This window comes from Malus domestica, chromosome 11 (assembly GCF_042453785.1).
Source record: "Malus domestica chromosome 11, GDT2T_hap1".
In the NCBI taxonomy this organism is placed as follows: domain Eukaryota; kingdom Viridiplantae; phylum Streptophyta; class Magnoliopsida; order Rosales; family Rosaceae; genus Malus; species Malus domestica.
Genome location: NC_091671.1, coordinates 35,245,620 through 35,265,114, shown reverse-complemented (window position 1 = coordinate 35,265,114; position 19,495 = coordinate 35,245,620). Strand labels below are relative to the sequence as shown.

Here is a 19,495-nt window from a genome sequence, read left to right as displayed (position 1 = left end):
TATATTTAAGGGAGACTTTGGATGCGGTCCCTAGTTATGAACAATCTTTGACTGAAACTTTGTTGGTTTTCAATTTTTGATCCAAGTCCCTAAAATTAATTGATAATTTATTTCTATGTATGTTACTATATTTTTTAAACTAAAAATTAAAATTATAGTTGTTTATATTAATGAGATTTTAAATAAAAAACATAATTTGTGGGATTAAAAATATTAAAATATAAATATACTATTGTGTGTGTGTGTGTAAACATGGGTACATTCATAAAAAATAACCAAAAAATTATTGTATCAAAACATGGGTACATTCTTCAAAATGGGTACATTTAGCAAAAATAAAAATGGGTACAAATAAATAAAAAAATATGGGTACAATACAAATAAAACTTTAAAAAATATGGGCACAAAAAGAAATTAATATATGGGTACAAATTAAAATTGAAAGGAAAATTGGTACAAATTAAAAAAGGGTTGCAAATTAAAAATGGGTACAAACTAAAAATAAAAATATATGATAAAAAATTTAGCCATAAATATAAATATACTAATTGTAACATTTTTAATATTAAATGAATATATTTATAAATAAAAAATATTTTATTATTGAAATAATTAATGATATTATTAATACAAAGGACCTTGATCAAAAATTGAAAAGTAATAAGGTTTTAATCAATAGAGTAGTAAAAATAAGGATGAAAACCTAATTACTCCGTATATTTAAGGATAAAAATTAATTATAAATTTAGATTTCATGTGTAAAGAAAAAAAAAAGGGGGGGGGGGGGGGGGCACTATACTCCAAAGAAGAAATCACGCCAAAAAAGACATGGGTTTCATGTGTGCAGGCATAAAATGTTAAAAACAAGGGGCAGGGCTCATGAGATTGAGCATTCATCAAACCTAGCATCCTCTATTATAAATAAAACGAGAGATTGAGAATCGATGATAGAGGAGAACACACACAAAAATGGAGCAACCCGATCGTGAGTTGATGAGCTCTAGTTTTCACATAGCCATGTTCCATAATTAACTTACTTGCTTTGACATCAGCACTAACTCTTTTAGTTGCTATTGTCACCATTGAAAGAGCAATTTTTGGCCATGAAGGTTTTGAAGAATCGATTGAGAAATTGGATGGAAGATTGATGAATGATAACATGATTAATTTTATAGAGAGAAATATTTGATGGTATTGGTAATGATGTTATCACGCAACGCTTTCAAAACACGAAAACATGCCAAGAGATATTGTAATAGGTTGTATGAAAAACTTTATAGATTAATATATGTATTTTTTTTCCAATAAATTCTTGAGCCTTTTAACTGTAACTTTGAGGATGCTCTCACTCATGCAAATCTCTGGCCTTGTCCTTTCGCCATATCATGCTTGTCCCCGAAATTCTAGCATATGCCGATGAGGCGAGGGGTAGGTTGGCTGCAAAGATGGCTGTCAGGCGAGAGTCAGAAATAAGTTAACTCACCTGCAAGATGGCTGGAAGGTTGGCTTCGGACATCAATTAAATCCCATTGAAGAGGACCACCGGCGATCTTCTAGAGAATTACTTGGTTAATGGTTAGGCAAGTATTATCGTCGTTGTTTCTAACAGTCTTTAATTACCAAAATAAAAAAGAAAACATCAATCATGTTCTATGTATGTATATATAATATATTAGCTAGTACATTACATAATGTAACTCATTTATAGATTTAGTCAAGTTAGCTAAAGCAGTGTCCTTCATCCTTTGCTCACAAAAATTTGAATTCTCTTCACCGTAGTTTAGATGAATTTAGTGTTGTATCGAGTTCAAATCGGATGTGTTCACTACCAGCATGGTTTGATGAATATGGATTATTCATGTGTCGAGTCCGCTACCAACAAAATAAGGGTAAAAAAGGGCGGGGCACTATACTCCAAAGAAATCACGCCAAAAAACACTCAGAAAGACATGGGTTTCATGTGTGCAGGCATAAAATGTTAAAAACAAGGGGCAGGCCTCACGAGATTGAGCATTCATCAAACCCAGCATCCTCTATTATAAATAAAACGAGAGACTGAAAATCGATGATAGAGGAGAACACACACAAAAATGGAGCAACCCGATCGTGAGTTGATGAGCTCTAGTTTTCACATAGCCATGTTCCCATGGTTTGCATTGGGACACATGACTCCATTCCTCCACCTCTCTAACGAGCTGGCCGCTAGAGGCCATAAAATTACTTTCTTGTTGCCCAAGAAAGCTCAAATTCTGCTTCAACATCTCAATCTCCACCCACACCTCGTCACCTTCCATCCAGTCACCGTCCCTCACATTGAAGGCCTCCCGGACAAGACTGAGTTTGTCTCCGAAATCCCGCTATCTTTGAGCCATTTTCTCACCCTTGCCATAGACCGCACCCGTGACCAAATACAGGATTTTCTGAAAACAAGTGTTGCTAACTGTAAAGTCGACATGATTTTCTTTGACAGTGCCCATTGGATACCAGAGATCGCAAGAGGGCTTGGCATTAAATCCATTTTCTATGGTGTCATTTGCGCGGCGGCATACGCACTTTCTCTAGTTCCGATATGTAATTACGTGACCAAAGATGCATGCATGGCGCCCATGACAATGACTGAAGAACAACAACATAAACCACCTCCTGGGTACCCATCGTCAACTGTGGTACTGACGCGTAGCCATGAAGTTCGGTCCTTGATGACATCAAGATCGTGTGGGGTTGGGATTAGAGTTAATCAGAGGCTTATCACAGGATTCAGAGCCATCAAAGAATGTGACGCCTTCTGCCTTCGAACGTGCAGAGAGTTCGAAGGCGACTTTTGTGATTACTTGGAAGCACAGTTTCAAAAGCCAGTGCTGTTAACTGGACCCGTATTGAGCCTGGAAAAAGGACCAACGTTATTAGAAAACAGGTGGGCTGATTGGTTTGCGGGGTTTGAAGCCGGGACGGTGGTATTTTGTGCATTTGGGAGCCAGTGGGCATTTGAAAAAGACCAATTCCAAGAGCTTGTATTAGGGTTTGAGCTAACTGGGTTGCCATTTTTGGTAGCTGTGAAACCGCCATTGGGTTGTGTGACAATTGAAGAGGCATTGCCCGAGGGGTTTGAAGAAAGGGTTAGAGGGAGAGGGGTGGTGTTTGGGGGCTGGGTGCAACAGCCTTTGATCTTGAGCCACCCAGCAGTTGGGTGCTTTGTGCACCACTGTGGGTATGGGACAATGTGGGAGTCTTTGATGAGTGAGAATCAGATTGTGCTGGTCCCACAATTGGTGGACCAGATCTTGGGAGCCAAGTTGCTGGCCAAAGAGCTCAAGGTTGCGGTGGAGGTAGAGAGAGAAGAAGATGGGTGGTTTTCAAGGGAGAGTTTGAGCAAAGCTGTTAAAAGTGTGATGGATAAAGGGAGTGATGTGGGTGTTATGGTGAAGAAGAACCATGCAAAGTGTAGGGAAATAATATCGGAGCCAGGGTTTATGAGTGGCTACGTTGATAAGTTTGTTGACAATCTGAAAGAGCATATTTAATTATATCTTCGATGTCTTGTTGACGTCTTTGATATATGACAATTGAAGTTTATTTCAATAATAATACTAGGGTACTAAAAGACGAGTAGGAATTCGAACTAAAAACTTTCCATTGCCAATTCTCAAAACTTGTGCTTATGATCTAAATCATTCGTATTATAAAACATTATGTAAAGATACCTTTGCAAAAAAATCAATTAAAACTAAGTCCGTTTAGTTAATCAACTATACTTGTTATGATAAACTAGCATCCTATAAAAAAAGGTCGTGCACAGTGCACAAGGCTCCCGCTTTACGCAGGGTCTGGGAGAGGTGAATGTCGGCTAGCATCCTATGTGCTAACAAAATGCAAGTGTCCCTAACCATCAAAATCTTATTTCCACTCGACTCACCTCAGCCAAAGTTACAGCCCAGAAGGCATTTCCAGCTCAACAAAACTTTGCTTCAGTTAGCATGCAAAAGCCTAGTTCATACAACACCAAATACTAAAATTTGAATTGATTCACAATAAAATAAACACCCTCCATACAAAAGGAAGGGCAAAATGCAAAATATGGTTCAAAGAAACTGAAGACTGTGGCATGAGTAGCTTCAGCACATCTCTTCATACATGTTCGTGTCACCACTATAGAATTCTACCCAAGGCTAAAAGAAGTGATACAAAGCGGATAAGAAATGTATACAGCTCAAAAATAAACATCTGAAAATCGATCCATCTTAGGATTTAACAGATGTGCTTGTCTGGTTTCCAACTTTGATGGCTGAATCCATCTAAAACACAATGCTGGAGTTACAAAATAGAAAAACGTTGTGAACGCTGCAGTTCAGACAACTTCAACCAGACAAGTCCTAGAGCCCCCTTCAAGCATTAGTTCTTTGTACAACTCTTCATTGTCAACAGTCATCTTAGTCAAAACTTTACCGCTGTTTAACAAACACTTTGCCACTTTCTTCACATGCGGGTATCCCTCGAGTCCCCTTATAGTGATAGTCTTGAGGTGTCCAGTCACACAAATAGGCACAGACTCTGGTGTACTCCATAGATCCTCTTTTGAGTACCTTTCAAGTTCCTCATGATCCTCAACGCATTCCTCATCCTGAAAAGTACGAATGATGAGAATACTAGAGAGCATCAAGTTGTTATGACTTAGCATGAGCGAAAATACATCTTACTTCTTCATATTCGATGACAAGAGATTCCAAATTATTTGATTTCTTGAGCAACTGTGTTAGCAAATCCCAATGATAGCAATCAAAAACAAGCAACTTCAATTCGGTCAAATGATTGAAAGCAGGCAGACAACCCTGTTTCACGAAATATCAAAAAATTGATCAAACACATCCTCATCATGCAGATAAATCACTCCATCAATTCGCTCGGACTATCAAAATACAGGCAGACAATAAATCTTTTGAAACATAATATATTGATCAAACATAAACCATGCATAAATGAAGCATTTACTAATGCATATGCTGTTTCAAAGCATAAGTTGTCAAAACGTAATACAGGTTTCAGTTACAAACACTAGCTTGTGGTACAAAGAAAGAATGAAAATGCGGCATGCCAGGGATGTGTATTTGCCTCATGTAATTAAGGAGAGAAAGAAAATGTGTGCACACAAACTTTTCCGCATTTGTTTCGTACATAAAAGGTAATTAAGATCTAATTCTGAAAAAGAAAATAATATAAAACGTAGAAACAAGATGAGAATTTTAATATCCAACTACATTGCTGTTTCTTTATTATTTCCTTCTTAACCCAAAACCAAAATACTATTTGATTTCTTCAATCTGTCCAACTTTGAAAGGATATAAAAGAAGGGTTTATATGCATGCCTGACTGCTCCCGTCTTCCTCTTTATAAATGAAGGGAAAACATATCATCCCTTCTTCTCTTAAAGAACCCCCCGCCCTCCTTCCTGTTTTCCTATCAATAAAAAAAAAGTGTAAAATAAACGAGTTGAGGAATATACTAACCGCCACAAAATGAGCTGAAATAGACAGATATTTAACGTTGGCAAATGTCTTCAGAAGCGCAGTTGCTCGTTCAAAGAAGTGACGCTGGAGTTTCCCAAGATGGCAATAGAAATCGACACTGCCTTTGACTGGGGATTTTAGATTCACAAATGAATAATTTGACAAAAAGTCCTGCTTAATGTCAAGCTGTTCAAGCTCTGGAGCATTAATAGAAATATAGTACTTTGGATTATTATCATCATAGAGATCAGTTAAGAAGGTCATTTTTAATCTCTTCAGTTTGGGAGCAGAGACCTTAAAATTCCAAAGCCTACCATCTGTGACACATGCAAATAGAGATAAATCTTCAAGTACAGGGCAGCACGAAAAAAACTTTTCCATTGAGTCGGCTTCAGGATTATCAACTCTGATATCAAGGACCTTGAGGCTTGGGAAACAGCCTGATGTAGGAGGAGCATAGGTAATAAAATCTGACTTCACCTTCAAAACCTCCAGTGTTTTGCACATGAATACACGTCGAGGAAACTCCAAAGGCGGGTCCTCTTGATAATCATCACGATGTGCTTGAACACAAAGATCAAGCTCAACGACATTACGCCTAATGGCAGCGCGAATCCAACCATCAATACGAGGGGCATCCTCAACACGACAGTAGCAATGAAGACGGAATTTTTTAATAACTGAATCGCAGCGAAAGTAAAGTACACGATCAACAAATGTCATAAAATCGACATGGTCAGACACATGTTCGTCTTCCCATGTGATACCATCAGGGAGGGACACAGATTCTCTCCATACTATAGGTAAAGTTTCGAATTCGCAGTCTAGATTGGGGACAGAAGCCCATATGTTCTCCCATTTTGTAGACAAAACGCTGGTCCTCACAACGTATTTTGCTGGAAGAAGGGAGAGTATGTCATGAAGAAGTTCCTTTGGCAATTCACTAATCCTATCTGTAACCATGGCTTGAACCTTTGAACCCATTTCTATTACCCTGTAAATTTCAAAAAGAAGTGAAATTTTACTTTCTATCTATCTACCCATGAAATCCATCTCTCGAATTGAAAAAAAACAGACCCATGAACAAAATAATCAACGCAACAAACCCTAGGAACTGCATTCAATCTTGAATTTTCTATTGATCATATCTCAGTTTTCACGGTAACCAAACAGATGATAAGGAAGTGAAAAGAAAGGGTTGCGAATAAGAAAATACCTTGAATGTTCTGAAATGGAGAAATTGAGAAGCTCAATTGCATCAAGAACGACTGCGTTTCGACCTTTGCTGCTGTAACTTGCTCTCTTTGAAAAACCTTCTTGTTTCGCTCTGCTCGCTGTTTGGGCTTTTCAGGAGGGGGGGTGGGGGGAAGAAAAGACATACCAGTTTTGTATTAGTGTAATTGCCCAACAGTCCCCGTACTTTACCAGACTGTTCAGCTTCGCTCTTGCGGTTTTGTTTGTTTCACTTTCGTCTTTGTGTTTTCATCTGGTTTATACTCTCTCTCTCTTAAATCGTCATAGCAGTCCACTTTTTTTTTTTTTGGATCCGGAAGATTCACAAAGATATTTCAGCCTTAACAACATACTTGGTTAGACCAATTTTATTTCGATTCCTTAGGTAATGCCTTAACCCTAATTTTACAATTTTCTTTGGAGTAAATATTGATAGTTGATTATGAAAAGATTTCTGACTACGAAAACTCGTCGAGGACAATATACATTGAAATGTTTTATGACAATGCTATGAATTTTGTGTTTTAGATTTGTTAATTCTATTTTTCTCTAATACTAAAGTTATTTAAGGTTGAACCTCCATGCATATGGACAACTCTATTCTTATAATAAATTTTGAATTTGGAAAATGCTAAGGGTGTCATATTTTTGTACCACAATTGTAAGTCTGATATGATAAGTGATATGTACATGTTATTTTAATTAATTTTGTTTATTTCATTGAATGTTGGGTTATGCATCACCATGTGGTAAGCTAATATGGTACAAAAATGCTAACATTACTTTTTATTACGCCCCCTCAAGTTTACGGAGTCACCATATATATATACATACATACAGACATACATACAAACATATATATATCGGTGAACTGAAGAACTTTATAAAATCCTCAAGAGAATTGATAAACACACACCCTTTTTAACCTCATACATACTCTTGTTCAATCATGCCTATTGTTTCTTTTAAATCATTCAGTCTTATGGTCAGAAATAAGGAGACTTGTGAGAAACTAAAAATGATGTGTAAAAACATCTCTCAAGCCCAAAATCTGGTATATCAGGTGTGTCCAATACCAGCATGAGTTCCATGAGTGCGTATCATTTTTCATGTGTGGAAACCGCTACCAACAAATTAAGGATAAAAAGGAGAGGGACTAAACTCCAAAGAGGTCACACCAAAAAACACTCAGAATTCCAGAAGGGCATGTCTTTCATGTGTGTAGGCATCAAATGTTCAAAATAAAAGGGCAGGCCTCACGAGAGAGTGAGAATCGTTGATAGAGGAGAGCACACAAAAATGGAGCGACCGGATCATGATTTGGTGAGATCAAATTTTCACATAGCCATGTTCCCATGGTTTGCAATGGGACACTTGACTCCGTTCCTCCACCTCTCTAACGAGCTGGCTGCCAGAGGCCATAGAATCACTTTCTTGTTGCCCAAGAAAGCCCAAACGAAGCTTCAACATCTCAATCACCACCCACACCTCATCACCTTCCATTCAATCACCGTTCCTCACGTCGAAGGCCTCCCAAAGGGCGCTGAGACGGCCTCCGAAATCCCGCTATCTTCGATCCATTTTCTCACCATTGCCATGGACCGCACCCGCGACCAAATACATGATTTCCTAAAAGCAAGTGCTGCTGATCCAAAACATATAATCGACATGATCGTCTTTGACCTTGCCCATTGGATACCGGATATCGCAAGAGGGCTTGGTATTAAATCCATTTATTATGGTGTCATTTGCGCGGCTGTATACGCGGCTGCCCTTGTCCCAACACCAGAATGTAATAGTGTGCCCATGACAGTGACCGAGGAACGACAGCGGAGGAACCCACCTCCTCCGTACCCGTCATCAACCGTGGTATGACGCGGGACTATGAAGTCCGGTCCTTGATAGCCATTAGGGAGCCGTGTGGAGAGGGGGTCACATTTTACCAAAGGGTGATCACATCCACCAAAGAATGCGACGCGTTCTGCCTCCGAACGTGCAGAGAACTGGAAGGTGATTTTTGCGATTACTTGGAAGCGAAGTATCAAAAGCCTGTGCTTTTAACTGGCCCAGTATTAGGCCTAAACAAAATCCCCCAACAATTAGAAGACAGGTGGGCTGAGTGGTTTGCTGGGTTTGAGGCTGGGTCTGTGGTATTTTGTGCAGTTGGAAGCCAGTGGATCTTTGAAAAGGACCAATTCCAAGAGGTTTTGCTAGGGTTTGAGCTAACTGGGTTGCCATTTTTGGTAGCTCTGAAACCGCTATTGGGTTGTGAGACGATCGAAGAGGCACTGCCCGATGGGTTTGAAGAGAGGGTTAGAGGGAGAGGGGTGGTGTTTGGGGGCTGGGTGCAGCAGCCATTGATCTTGAGCCACCCAGCAGTAGGGTGCTTTGTGCACCACTGTGGGTTTGGGTCGATGTGGGAGTCTCTGTTGAGTAAGAAGCAGATTGTGTTGGTGCCACAATGGCCGGACCAGATCTTGGGAACCAAGTTAATGGCTAAAGAGCTCAAGGTTGCAGTGGAGGTGGAGAGGGAAGAAAGTGGGTGGATTTCGAAAGGGAGCTTGAAGGAAGCCATTAAAAGTGTGATGGATACGGAGAGTGAGGTGGGTGTTATGGTGAAGAGGAACCATGAAAAGTGGAGGGAAATAGTATCGGAGGCAGGGTTTATGAGTGGCTATGTTGATAGATTTGTTCAGAATCTCAAACAGATTGTTTAATGTTGTTGTAGATTAACTTCTCCATCTCGATTATGTCGACTTTTACTGTCTTTGACATCTTGATGATTTTTACGTACAGTTGAAGTTTATCCTACAAATTATCGTTACCTGTTAATAGATGAGAGTGTCATTAAAAATCCGGATATTTTATGCTCCAAATCATTACCTGTTGTTGTTTTTACACTCACTTGTAACGCTATAATTTTCGTAGGCCAGTTTTGTGATTTCAAAATCCAAATGATCAAAATAAAAAGGAAAGGAAAAAGAACAAGAGTGTCATAATTGCCCTGGTGGTTAAGGCATTCCTCTCCAACTCGTTGATCCTCGGATTCAAACTCGTTCCCCTCCCGTTAATGCAGTTTAGAGTAGGACTATCGCTTGGATTAAAATCAAATTACTCATTAAAATCAAAGAAAAGTTTGCATACAGGTGTTTCTCCCTATCATTTCATTTTCCAAAAACTAGTCTCAAGGGTTAGTAACAAAACCATATAATGCAAAAGTCCAACTGAACTAGTTGAGTATGTAAAAACGAATGAAACAATGGTGTCCAAATCTGCTAACTACATACGGCGATTGGCTCCTCAGGCAGAGTGAAAACTCCACAAGTATACTTTGCAGAAAATAGTTCAGACCACCAAGCCGATAACTACTAATTTCATTTTCAAAGACTCGAGAAAATTTGCACGTCTAAATTCGGCGACGGCACAAAACTTTGACACGGGTATAGCAAACCCAAGCTGTGAAAGGATCAAATCAATGAAAAGGCTGCTCGGCCATTAGTATCAACTCTATAAGAGAACAGAGGCACAGGGTCTCGAATTTACAGTGGAAAGAAACATCCTTGTCAGGATCCATATGAATCAGTACACCATCTCTGAAAATAAATTTTGGATCAAACCTGCGATGAGTACTCAGGGATGTGTCCTCGCTGATGGTGTGGCATTTACATTCCACTGGCAAAAGACTCTTAGTTCCTGAATTTTTGCAGTGACATGTAACTGCTTCCGGCCATTTGAACTCCTCACTATTTCTGTCTCTCATTTTATTATCCGGTGAGTTGCTGAAACCTCCAGAACCGACAATTCTTCTAATGGCTGAAAGAAGATCAACAGACGCTGATGCAACGATATCATGAGCATCCTCTATAGTCCATTGGCTCTTATTTGATCCCCATTTGTGAATAAGAAGTTTATGTGTCAAACTGCGGAGGGTATCTAGGCATGTAGGGCAACAACGATACAAGCAAAGAACCCCAGACTTGGTAGGGAGAAATATTTTGTTCGAGGTGTCAATGCCTACAATATGCTCATTGGCATCACACTTACCATTATTAAGTATAATACCAGCCTCCATTGAGGACAAACCGTTAACCTCGTTGCAGATGGCCCTAGAGCTTGAGAGCTTAATGCTGCCAAATTCACCAGAAGTAGAACCATCCTCAGAAATGACAACAGATTCAGTGCAGTCAAATCCATTTGAATGTTTCAAGGATCCAGAATCTCCATTCACTTCGACATGGTTTCTGTCATTTTCTGATTCATTCAAACTTTCACTGGAACCAAGAAGAGATTTGTCCAGGGTAGAATCCATTACGATGATTTTCTGTCCAGACAAATCTGAAATTGCAAGTCTACCCTCAGAATCAGGATGACCCAACTCACCATCTTTGTTTAAGTCAACACAACCGACTTTTTCAGTATCAAACCCTTGAGGGACACTTTCCGGCACTTCAAGCTCGTCGGAGCATTTGCTAGTATTATTTGGCTTGGGTTCCTCAGTTTGAACTTGTCCATCCACATGGTGATCATCTGGAGGTCTCACATCATCATCTTTTGGATGTCTCACATCAGTTAGCTTAGCATTTTCCATTTTCATTGGAGCATCCAACTCTAAACTGAAATGTTAGCAATCATTATTAGATAATCCAGGAAAACAAAAAAATATAAACAAATCTACAAGGACACTAATTGCAATAGAAGCATTTTACCTATGGAGCGTGTATGCCCAGCTATTAACCACGTCTTCCAGATAGGCCACTTGCGACAAAAGGCGAACATATTGATATCTATCTTTCCCAGCCTGAATCTTTGAATTGACCTCGGCAACTAGAAGCTCAAGAACCTTCCGTATCTCAAAGGAGACTTCCCTGAGTGACGTATAGACACCTCTATATGCCGATAAACCAACAGCAATAAGGCCTCTAACTAGACCAAATTTTTCTTTGCTTTTCGTATTGCTGGAGCTACAAGCAACAGCTACCTTTTCAATTGAGTTATTAGGTCGAACTATACAAGGATTGAATGGCCAGCCCTTCCAAGGTCCACTTATGTCTGCAGAGGGACCTTCTTTGAGTTTTGAAGTAAACCAACAAAGCTCAGCAAAATGAGGATATTGCAGAATTTGATAGCCAAATGAAGATATTGCAAGAAGCAAGTTTGACTTCCCCTTCACACTTCTATTGTCAGGCGGTAGATGAACTTTAAGAAGAGATTCATTAGGACCCTGTGTTACACTGTTGTTGACATCAGCTGATCCATGAACTGTCCTGTGATTAACTATCTCTGATTGATGATCCCAAGGATCACAAGTTCCACACTCCTGGTATGAAGTTGTATGGATGTGGGACTTTTGATGAATTAACAGAACAACCTGTTGAACCATATCCCTTAATAACTCTTCTGTGGATAGATTGATCACCAAATCATGGTTGAAATCTTCATCAATCTGCACAGAAAATCGGGGAACTGTATTCTTCATAGGAATTGACTGATTGCAATTTGATATGTCACTCTTGAAGAACTGTCTTATTCTTACTGGAAGTACTGAATATGGAACTTCCGATGTAGCCTGTCAAAAAAAAAAGTAAAAAGCATTACAAGCTAATTTTGACATTTATTTTAATTATTTAAAATAAAACAGAGATCATGAAGCATTTAGTTTGTACTAATTCAAATGAACCCCAGTTCTTGTTGTAGACTTAAAAACTAGCAAAAAAATTTCACAGTAGTTAAATTTTATTAAGGTTGGTTGAAATCTTCCGCTCTGTTTATCATGTCTCTTCACATAAGGTTTCTTTCATTTCCAACAAAGATGAAATTCAATGCCGACCTTTTAAGCAAGATTTTCCACCGGCCATCATTAGAAGAGTACTTAAACCAAGTCAATTATAGACAATGGAAATAAATGACTACGACCCACATGCAATATAGCCATAAGAGTGGAAACTATATATTTTTCAGGCACAAGAGATCAAAAGAATTAAGACTATTAGAATTAATAAGCCTTTGCCAATGAAAAAATGGTTGAGCTAATACAGTAATACTACATACTCCAACACAGCTAAATCTGTGGAAATATTTGATAAAAGAGGGAAATAAAAACCAAAAGAAAGAAAAAACTGCCTACCAGAATCATCAAGGATGAGGAGACGCAAATAGACTCCACCTGCTCAACAAATAGGTTCCAGGCATGTGAAGCGCCCTGAGAATCACCTGTGCACTCTCCCATTTCTATAGATTTGCATTGCTGTGAAGTGGGCTCACTCCCCTCTTCAACAGATTGACCATGTACAGAATACGATTTTTCATTTTCAGTAAGTAGATGGTTTGATAAGTCGGAATCACTTTCCTCTGTCGTTGGAAGAAGTGTCTCTACAGCCCACAAATCAATTCGTGGCATGAAAACTATAGATGACCCAACACTAGCACATTTCACTGCAAGAGAAAATAAAACTTACTCTTCAATATTCAAAATTGAATTGTAAACTTCAACTGAATCTATAGTTCTCTCTCATGCAGTATAACCACATCATTTTGTAGTTTTTTCTATGGCAATTACCTATACTCTAATTTGCAAATTGAAATATTCCATCAAAGTAATGATCTTATGATACCACTCCTATTCCACGAGCTTAAGCTTAGGACAAAGAGTACCTACTACCAAGTATCAAAGAAATTAATGGAAGTGTTGAAAAGACTTTCTAGGAAAATGAAAAAGAAATATAGGATCAACTGAAGTTCAAACCAAGAGTACTTAAAGCAGGGTAATTAAATACAGTAAGAGAATTTCACCTTGGTAAAGAGAACTCGCAGTAGCACAACTATTGAGCTTAAAGCATTATATCGCAAAATGTTACAGCATGTAGCTCATAGTCTTTATCCTACTAGCAAGCAAGCAACAACAAATTCAAAATAAATAGCGAGGAACATACTTAATATTTTTGTTATGCCTTGCACCATATCTCCATGCCCTTCTTGTAAAACTGTAGCCAAATCAACCTTCTGAACTTGTACATTTCCAACAAAACAATGAAGAAGGCAAGAAGCAAGATGCCTTTGCCCAGCTCTGGGATTTCCAGCAATCAATATCCGAAATCCTGATTTGCTGGTTGAGGCGACGGATATATTCCGCAACAAACTCGGACGTGTGCCACCATGGTGTTTAACAGAAGGCTGAAACTTCAAACTGTCGTCATCATCATGATCGTCATTAAAAACATCAGAATCAGCACAAGTATCATATCCCAGTAAAATGCCAGTGCGCAAAAGCTTTCTCTCTATGTCTTTTGCAACATCTGCTTCCTGAAGTAAGACTGATATATGGGACCACCAACGATCACTGGGCATCTTCTTCTTATTCAAAGCAGAAACCATCACACTTTCAATCATTCTTGCAGATTTTCTGAGAGGAGCCGGCAACCAGAGTCGTTCATCAAGATAAAGGGAAACAAGCATAGTAGATAATGGTTGTAGCAGACATGGGATAAGATGGGTAGGAAGAGGAGAGCATACTACATCATTAGCAGCTACTCCTGCTTCTCTACGAGAGCAGGGAGGCGGAGAACATGAGAGAGCTTCCAACCAGTCCCTGTCCTCCACTGCAAAGGCAGGAAGAGAGAGGCGCTTGTGGTCGGAACCATTCTTTCCAGCGGTAGACAAAACTTCTTGCAAAGGGAAATTTCTCTTCAAAGAAATGATAGCCGCTTGAGTACATAGTGCCTGCAGATCTGCACCAGCAAATCCAGCAGTTCTGCTTGCAACCAACTTGAGGATGGATCCAGCAACTGGTTTTGGCCACTTTTGAGTGTGAAGTGAAAGAATGGCAGCTCGGTCCTCCACTGATGGCAGCGGAAAATAGATTTCCCTATCAAATCGTCCGGGCCGCCTCAATGCTGGATCAACAGCATCAGGACGATTTGTGGCGCCTATAACTACAACTGAACCTCGAGATTTCAAACCATCCATTAAAGCAAGCAGTGTTGACACAACTGAACTATGTGTCTGATCTTGCTGCCTCGTTCGAGAAGGTGCCAACCCATCTATCTCATCAAAGAATATTATAGAAGGTTGACATTTCTCAGCAACCTGAAACAAGAGTCTTAGCTGGCGCTCTGAATCACCTACATATTTCCCTAGACAATCTGCACCTTTGCGAGCAAAATATGCTATCCGTTTATCACCACGTGCACAAGCACCTATTAATGCCCGGACAACAAGAGTTTTACCTGTTCCAGGATACCCATGCAAAAGAACACCTCTAGGAGGTGTGAGACCAAGACTATCAAAGAACTCTGGATATAAAAGAGGCAACATGACAACTTCCTTCATGCACCCAATGACATCTTGAAGGCCTGCAACAGATTCCCAACCCTGAAATAGTTTTCCACTCTCTGAGTCGGAGCCTCCAATGTAAACGGGTGCAATTCTCACCAAATCCCGATGAAGCCTCTTACTTTCACGTTTCAAAAACTCTTCATCCTCACCACAATTCTCTAACCATTTTTCTTCTGCCTCAATATCCTTCCGCAAAGCATCATTTGAAAGTTTTCTCGTTTCCATCTTCATCTTCTTAGCCTTTAATTTCTTTATACGGGCTAAATATTGATCACCAAGAGGTTGGAAGAGATTCCGATGATCAGTACAGGCAATAAGAAATTTGCGATGATCAAATACACAACCATAAGCTCGTGCACAAGGCTGCAGATTACAGAATGACATCAGCCATAAAATATATATGAATGAGCATACATATTATGTTTGTGGGTGGGTGGGTGGGTGGGTGGGTGGGTGGGTTTGTTGTCTACTTGTCTGTTTACCATAAGCTGGTATAGCACACAAATTCATATTATAAACTGATAAGCATACGGCAAATAAAATAACCAACCAAGTGGTAAGTTCTTGGACACCGATCAACGCGGCACCCAATTGTAGCTCCTGCCCTTCCACAGCGGGTGCATTTTAATGCTCTCCCTCTGCATAGTGCAGCCCTCACATTTTTTAAGCATCCTAAACCAGCAAAATAAACCTGCAAACACAAATCACATGCATAGAACATCAGAGTTGACTGAGATACCTTAACACAAAATGGAAAATACAGTTCTTAACTTCACCAATGGATCTACCAAGCAGTTAAAGTTTAAACCATATAAGTAAATAATTGCATGCATATACAACAGTCACCGATGGATCAAGCAATAAAGGTTTTTGCTTACTTCCTAATTACGTGTTTCATCACAGGTCAAGACAGATGGTAAAACGTAGATACCTAATAATCTGATAAAAACACAGCATCAGTGAATATTCATGCAAAGGAAACATTCTTCTAGATCAGCAAGGTCAGATAGCTAACAGATCCAGATTAACCAACCATTATTTTCAACAAAATAAGTAAAGAGCAAGCTACTGTAAAAAGGTACAAATAAAAAAACTTAATAGAGTGGGGAAAAAACTTTAACTGTAATTTCACGAAGGTAACTGGGTTCATCAATTAATCCCTCGGATTTGAGAAGATAAACTGAGGGTCGGTATTTTAGAACTTCAAAATAACATTTGATTAAGGACAATCCAATCTGTAAAGAAAAGGACAGTAAGGAGACACATGATGAGACTTTTACACAAAGCCTACAGTAACACATGGAAACAGAAAGCATTTTAGTTCAAACCCATTTCGCCAATCTAATAATTATGACTAACCCTTCTTTATTGGAAGACTCTTGCATTTATATACATAACATGACAATAAGGTCCAACACATTATTATAAATACCATGTCTTAAAAGAACTTTATATGTTGATCTGGTAGAGTACTTTCCTAGTGCAATAGGCATGTCGCATGCCAGACATACCAAAATTTGACATCATCGTCATGAAAGAGTAAGGTATATATATGCTTGTAATAAGTATCAAATGCAATGGTATTGTTATAATTAAAGCATCCAAGAATACATAAGATTCAAATGTAAGAAAAGCTCCAAGAAGGAGCCAACGTGTAAAAAAAGCCTTGATCTGTACAGGGCCAACTTCAAAGTTTATCCTTTCATGATACCATACAGGGCCAACTTTGCGGTGGAAGGAGAAGTAAAAAGTTTACAACCAATAAAATGGTCTTGAATTTTTGAAAGGAGATTTATCTGGAATAACTCATTACCAACCTGGTTGCCAACCACTACTGATAACAAACAGCACCAACATGTTCATAAAGATTAAGATATTAAATGTAAAATACAGATAGTAGTATAGTACTATGATGTAAAGTATAAAACGTTTAAAAGTTAGTCAAGAAACCCCACCTCTGGACTCCACACAGCACAGTTTTGATGGACCCATATTCCGGCAATACCATAACGATCATTTACAGGACCCAACAGACGTCCAAGCCAACCAGGTTCATCACCAAAACCATCCCATAGGTTATAGTTAAGTTCCTCAGAGGCTGAAGAGCCACAGTATGCCTCATTCTCGCTCTCACCCGTATCATGAACTAATCTTTTTGGAGGTTTACCATCAGTCCCTCCCCCACACAAACCACACCTTCTGCCCTCCTTAATGTGTGGCTTGCCAAGTGTATCACTTTTCCTATGTTTAAACTTATCCACCTTCGCATTATTCATTTCTATTGCAAGCTCTTCATCAGGCTTGGATGAATAAGAATCCTTCCCTTCATGACACCCTGCTACTTCCACTTCATTTCTTGAAACTCTAACAGCTTCTGACACCCTAGCATCCCCTTGATTTTCTCCTTCCTTCACACACTCTAGCTGTTTCACATGCTTATCATTATTTTCTTCTTGAATCACGCACTCAGATTGCTCCACCTTTTCATCAGCATGTTCTGTTGGCTCCACATTGTCCATAGCTTCCACATGCTCATCAGCATGTTCCATCGTCTCCACATTGTCCACAGTTGCCACAAGCTCATTAGCATGTTCCATCGTATCCACATTGTCCACAGTTGCAACAAGGTCATCAGCATGTTCCATCACCTCCGCATTGTCCATTGTTGCCACATGCTCATTAACAATGCATGCTTCCTCTAATTTTGAATTCTCCCCTGCCTCAGTTATCATTGTGGAATCATCGTCCACTATTTCCATTTCCTTGCCACCATCCATTCCGCTATCCAATTGCATAGCAACATCTTCATTCTTAATTATCACCTCTGCTTCCTCCTCCACAGGTTCATCTTTATTCGCGGGCAATTCCTCTCTCAGTTCATGGTCTGAACTATTTGTTGCTCTAATCCTCCCTGGTCCCTTTGATTTGACAACTCTATGCCTCCCACTTTCAAATTCCCCATTCTTATCATTCGATCGAGTCCCCACCATCTTCTCTTCCCTTCGGCATTCACTCACCTCTTCATAAAGCTTCCGTTTCCCTTTTACCCCAAAACCCACATTTCTACCCCTTGATCTCAACCTCGATCTCCAACTTCCCGGCGTTTCCAAATCTTCCTCCTTCACACTCATCCCAGCACCCACCACTACATTCTTATCAACCTTCCGCCGCTTCTTCGGCGGTGAAGGAGAGACATCAAGCAAAATCGGGGCACGGCGAGCCCTCCCGCTCCGACGCAGCTCCACCTCACCACTCCCCGATCTCCCCGGCCCAGGTCCCACCCCACCATTATGGTTCCTCTTATACTCCTGCTCACATATAGCATCAAGCCTCTTGTGCTTCTTCCTAAGCCGAGGTCCTGACCGATTCGACACCGTACTTTGCTTCGACGAGAGTCGCATGGCAAGAAACACACAAAAATCCTATACAAAACTCTACAAAACCAGTGCTTATGTATATATCTGCGATTATATGCACAAAAATCTGAAGCTTTGGGCAAATGGGTATCGATTAATCGCTTTGTTCTTCCAATTAGGTGCCCGATTCAGCTGGATTTATAAAAGAGAAGCTGTATTGAAGTAGAACAGAGGCCTAAGGGACTCACCCGGACATCTCTGAGTCGATCGGTTTTATCCATGGACGATGAACAAAAAGAAATTCGAGAAAGGAACAGAAACCCTAGAAATCAATTTGGGGAAGCATGCTGAATCCCCCTTCAGCTGGTGAGAATTTTGGGGGTGTTTCCGGAAGATTGGGTCTTCTGGGTTCGGGACTCTGCGTCCTTATGAAGGTCTCTCTTTTCTTTCTCTTCCTCTGAAATCTTCTCTGTTTGCTGTTTAGTTATAGAGAGACACTTAGGGCGAAAGAGAGAGCGCGCATGGAACAGAGCTCCTCGCTGATTTTTATTTTTTTTGGGTTTCTTCCCCACGCGCACCCATCGTGCGTGTAAACAAGTTTTGTGATAATCGAGATCTCATCTTCTGTTCTGTTTAAGAAATACAATATTGGAATTGGAAATAAACTCCAAACTTGTGACTTTTAGCGTATGAATAAATGTTCTTAATCATTTAAGTTATAAATTTCTTACAAACTTAGATCAAGAGAACAAATATGTAATTTTTTGTGCGTAGTGAGTTTTTTTTTTTTTTTTGCTCAAGTTAAAAGATTCCGACAAAGTTTTAACAATATTACACTCATGTATTTAATTTTATTTTTGTATGTATTCTTCATGTTGATTAATGAACATTATATTTATTTTCTAAAAAAATAAAAAAGATTAAATGATTTATGCGAGTAAAGAAATTATACCAAAAATAAAATTACGTAGAAATACATGTTTTTAATATCTTCAAATTCCCGTACAAAATTTTCAATCTTTAATCCGAAAGAGCAAATGTCATTTCTTTCTGCTTTTGATACAAGAGCAATCA

At 39.3% G+C, this 19,495-nt stretch overlaps 3 protein-coding genes and 1 pseudogene across 4 annotated transcripts; 2 read left to right on the top strand and 2 right to left on the bottom strand.

The window, feature by feature from the left end:
• The first annotated feature begins 2,114 nt into the window (after window positions 1–2,114).
• Window positions 2,115–3,521, top strand: LOC103448721 (UDP-glycosyltransferase 79B9-like). The gene has a single exon (XM_008387988.4). It carries the CDS (start codon window positions 2,115–2,117, stop codon window positions 3,519–3,521), a length of 1,407 nt encoding a protein of 468 aa, XP_008386210.1.
• A 483-nt stretch (window positions 3,522–4,004) lies between these two features.
• LOC103448722 (F-box/LRR-repeat protein At4g14103-like) lies at window positions 4,005–6,894 on the bottom strand. Of its 2 annotated transcripts, none has more exons than XM_029089037.2 (4): window positions 6,718–6,894; window positions 5,361–6,495; window positions 4,695–4,826; window positions 4,005–4,618 (listed from the first exon to the last, which is right to left on the bottom strand). In XM_029089037.2, the coding sequence occupies exons 2-4, from the start codon at window positions 6,483–6,485 to the stop codon at window positions 4,346–4,348; spliced, it is 1,530 nt and encodes a 509-aa protein (XP_028944870.1). In that variant the 5' UTR covers window positions 6,486–6,495; window positions 6,718–6,894; the 3' UTR covers window positions 4,005–4,345. The 2 variants fall into 2 exon arrangements, with proteins under 2 accessions (XP_028944870.1, XP_008386211.2); XM_008387989.4 differs by having other exon boundaries at window positions 5,502–6,495; window positions 6,718–6,859.
• A 1,139-nt stretch (window positions 6,895–8,033) lies between these two features.
• Window positions 8,034–9,610, top strand: LOC103448723 (UDP-glycosyltransferase 79B3-like; annotated as a pseudogene).
• Window positions 9,611–9,829: 219 nt separating this feature from the next.
• Window positions 9,830–18,924, bottom strand: LOC103448724 (uncharacterized). Its single transcript, XM_008387991.4, has 6 exons — window positions 17,021–18,924; window positions 15,616–15,756; window positions 13,664–15,428; window positions 12,859–13,166; window positions 11,441–12,300; window positions 9,830–11,347 (listed from the first exon to the last, which is right to left on the bottom strand). Exons 1-6 carry the CDS (start codon window positions 18,464–18,466, stop codon window positions 10,207–10,209), a joined length of 5,661 nt encoding a protein of 1,886 aa, XP_008386213.3. The 5' UTR covers window positions 18,467–18,924; the 3' UTR covers window positions 9,830–10,206.
• Between the last annotated feature and the right edge of the window lie 571 nt (window positions 18,925–19,495).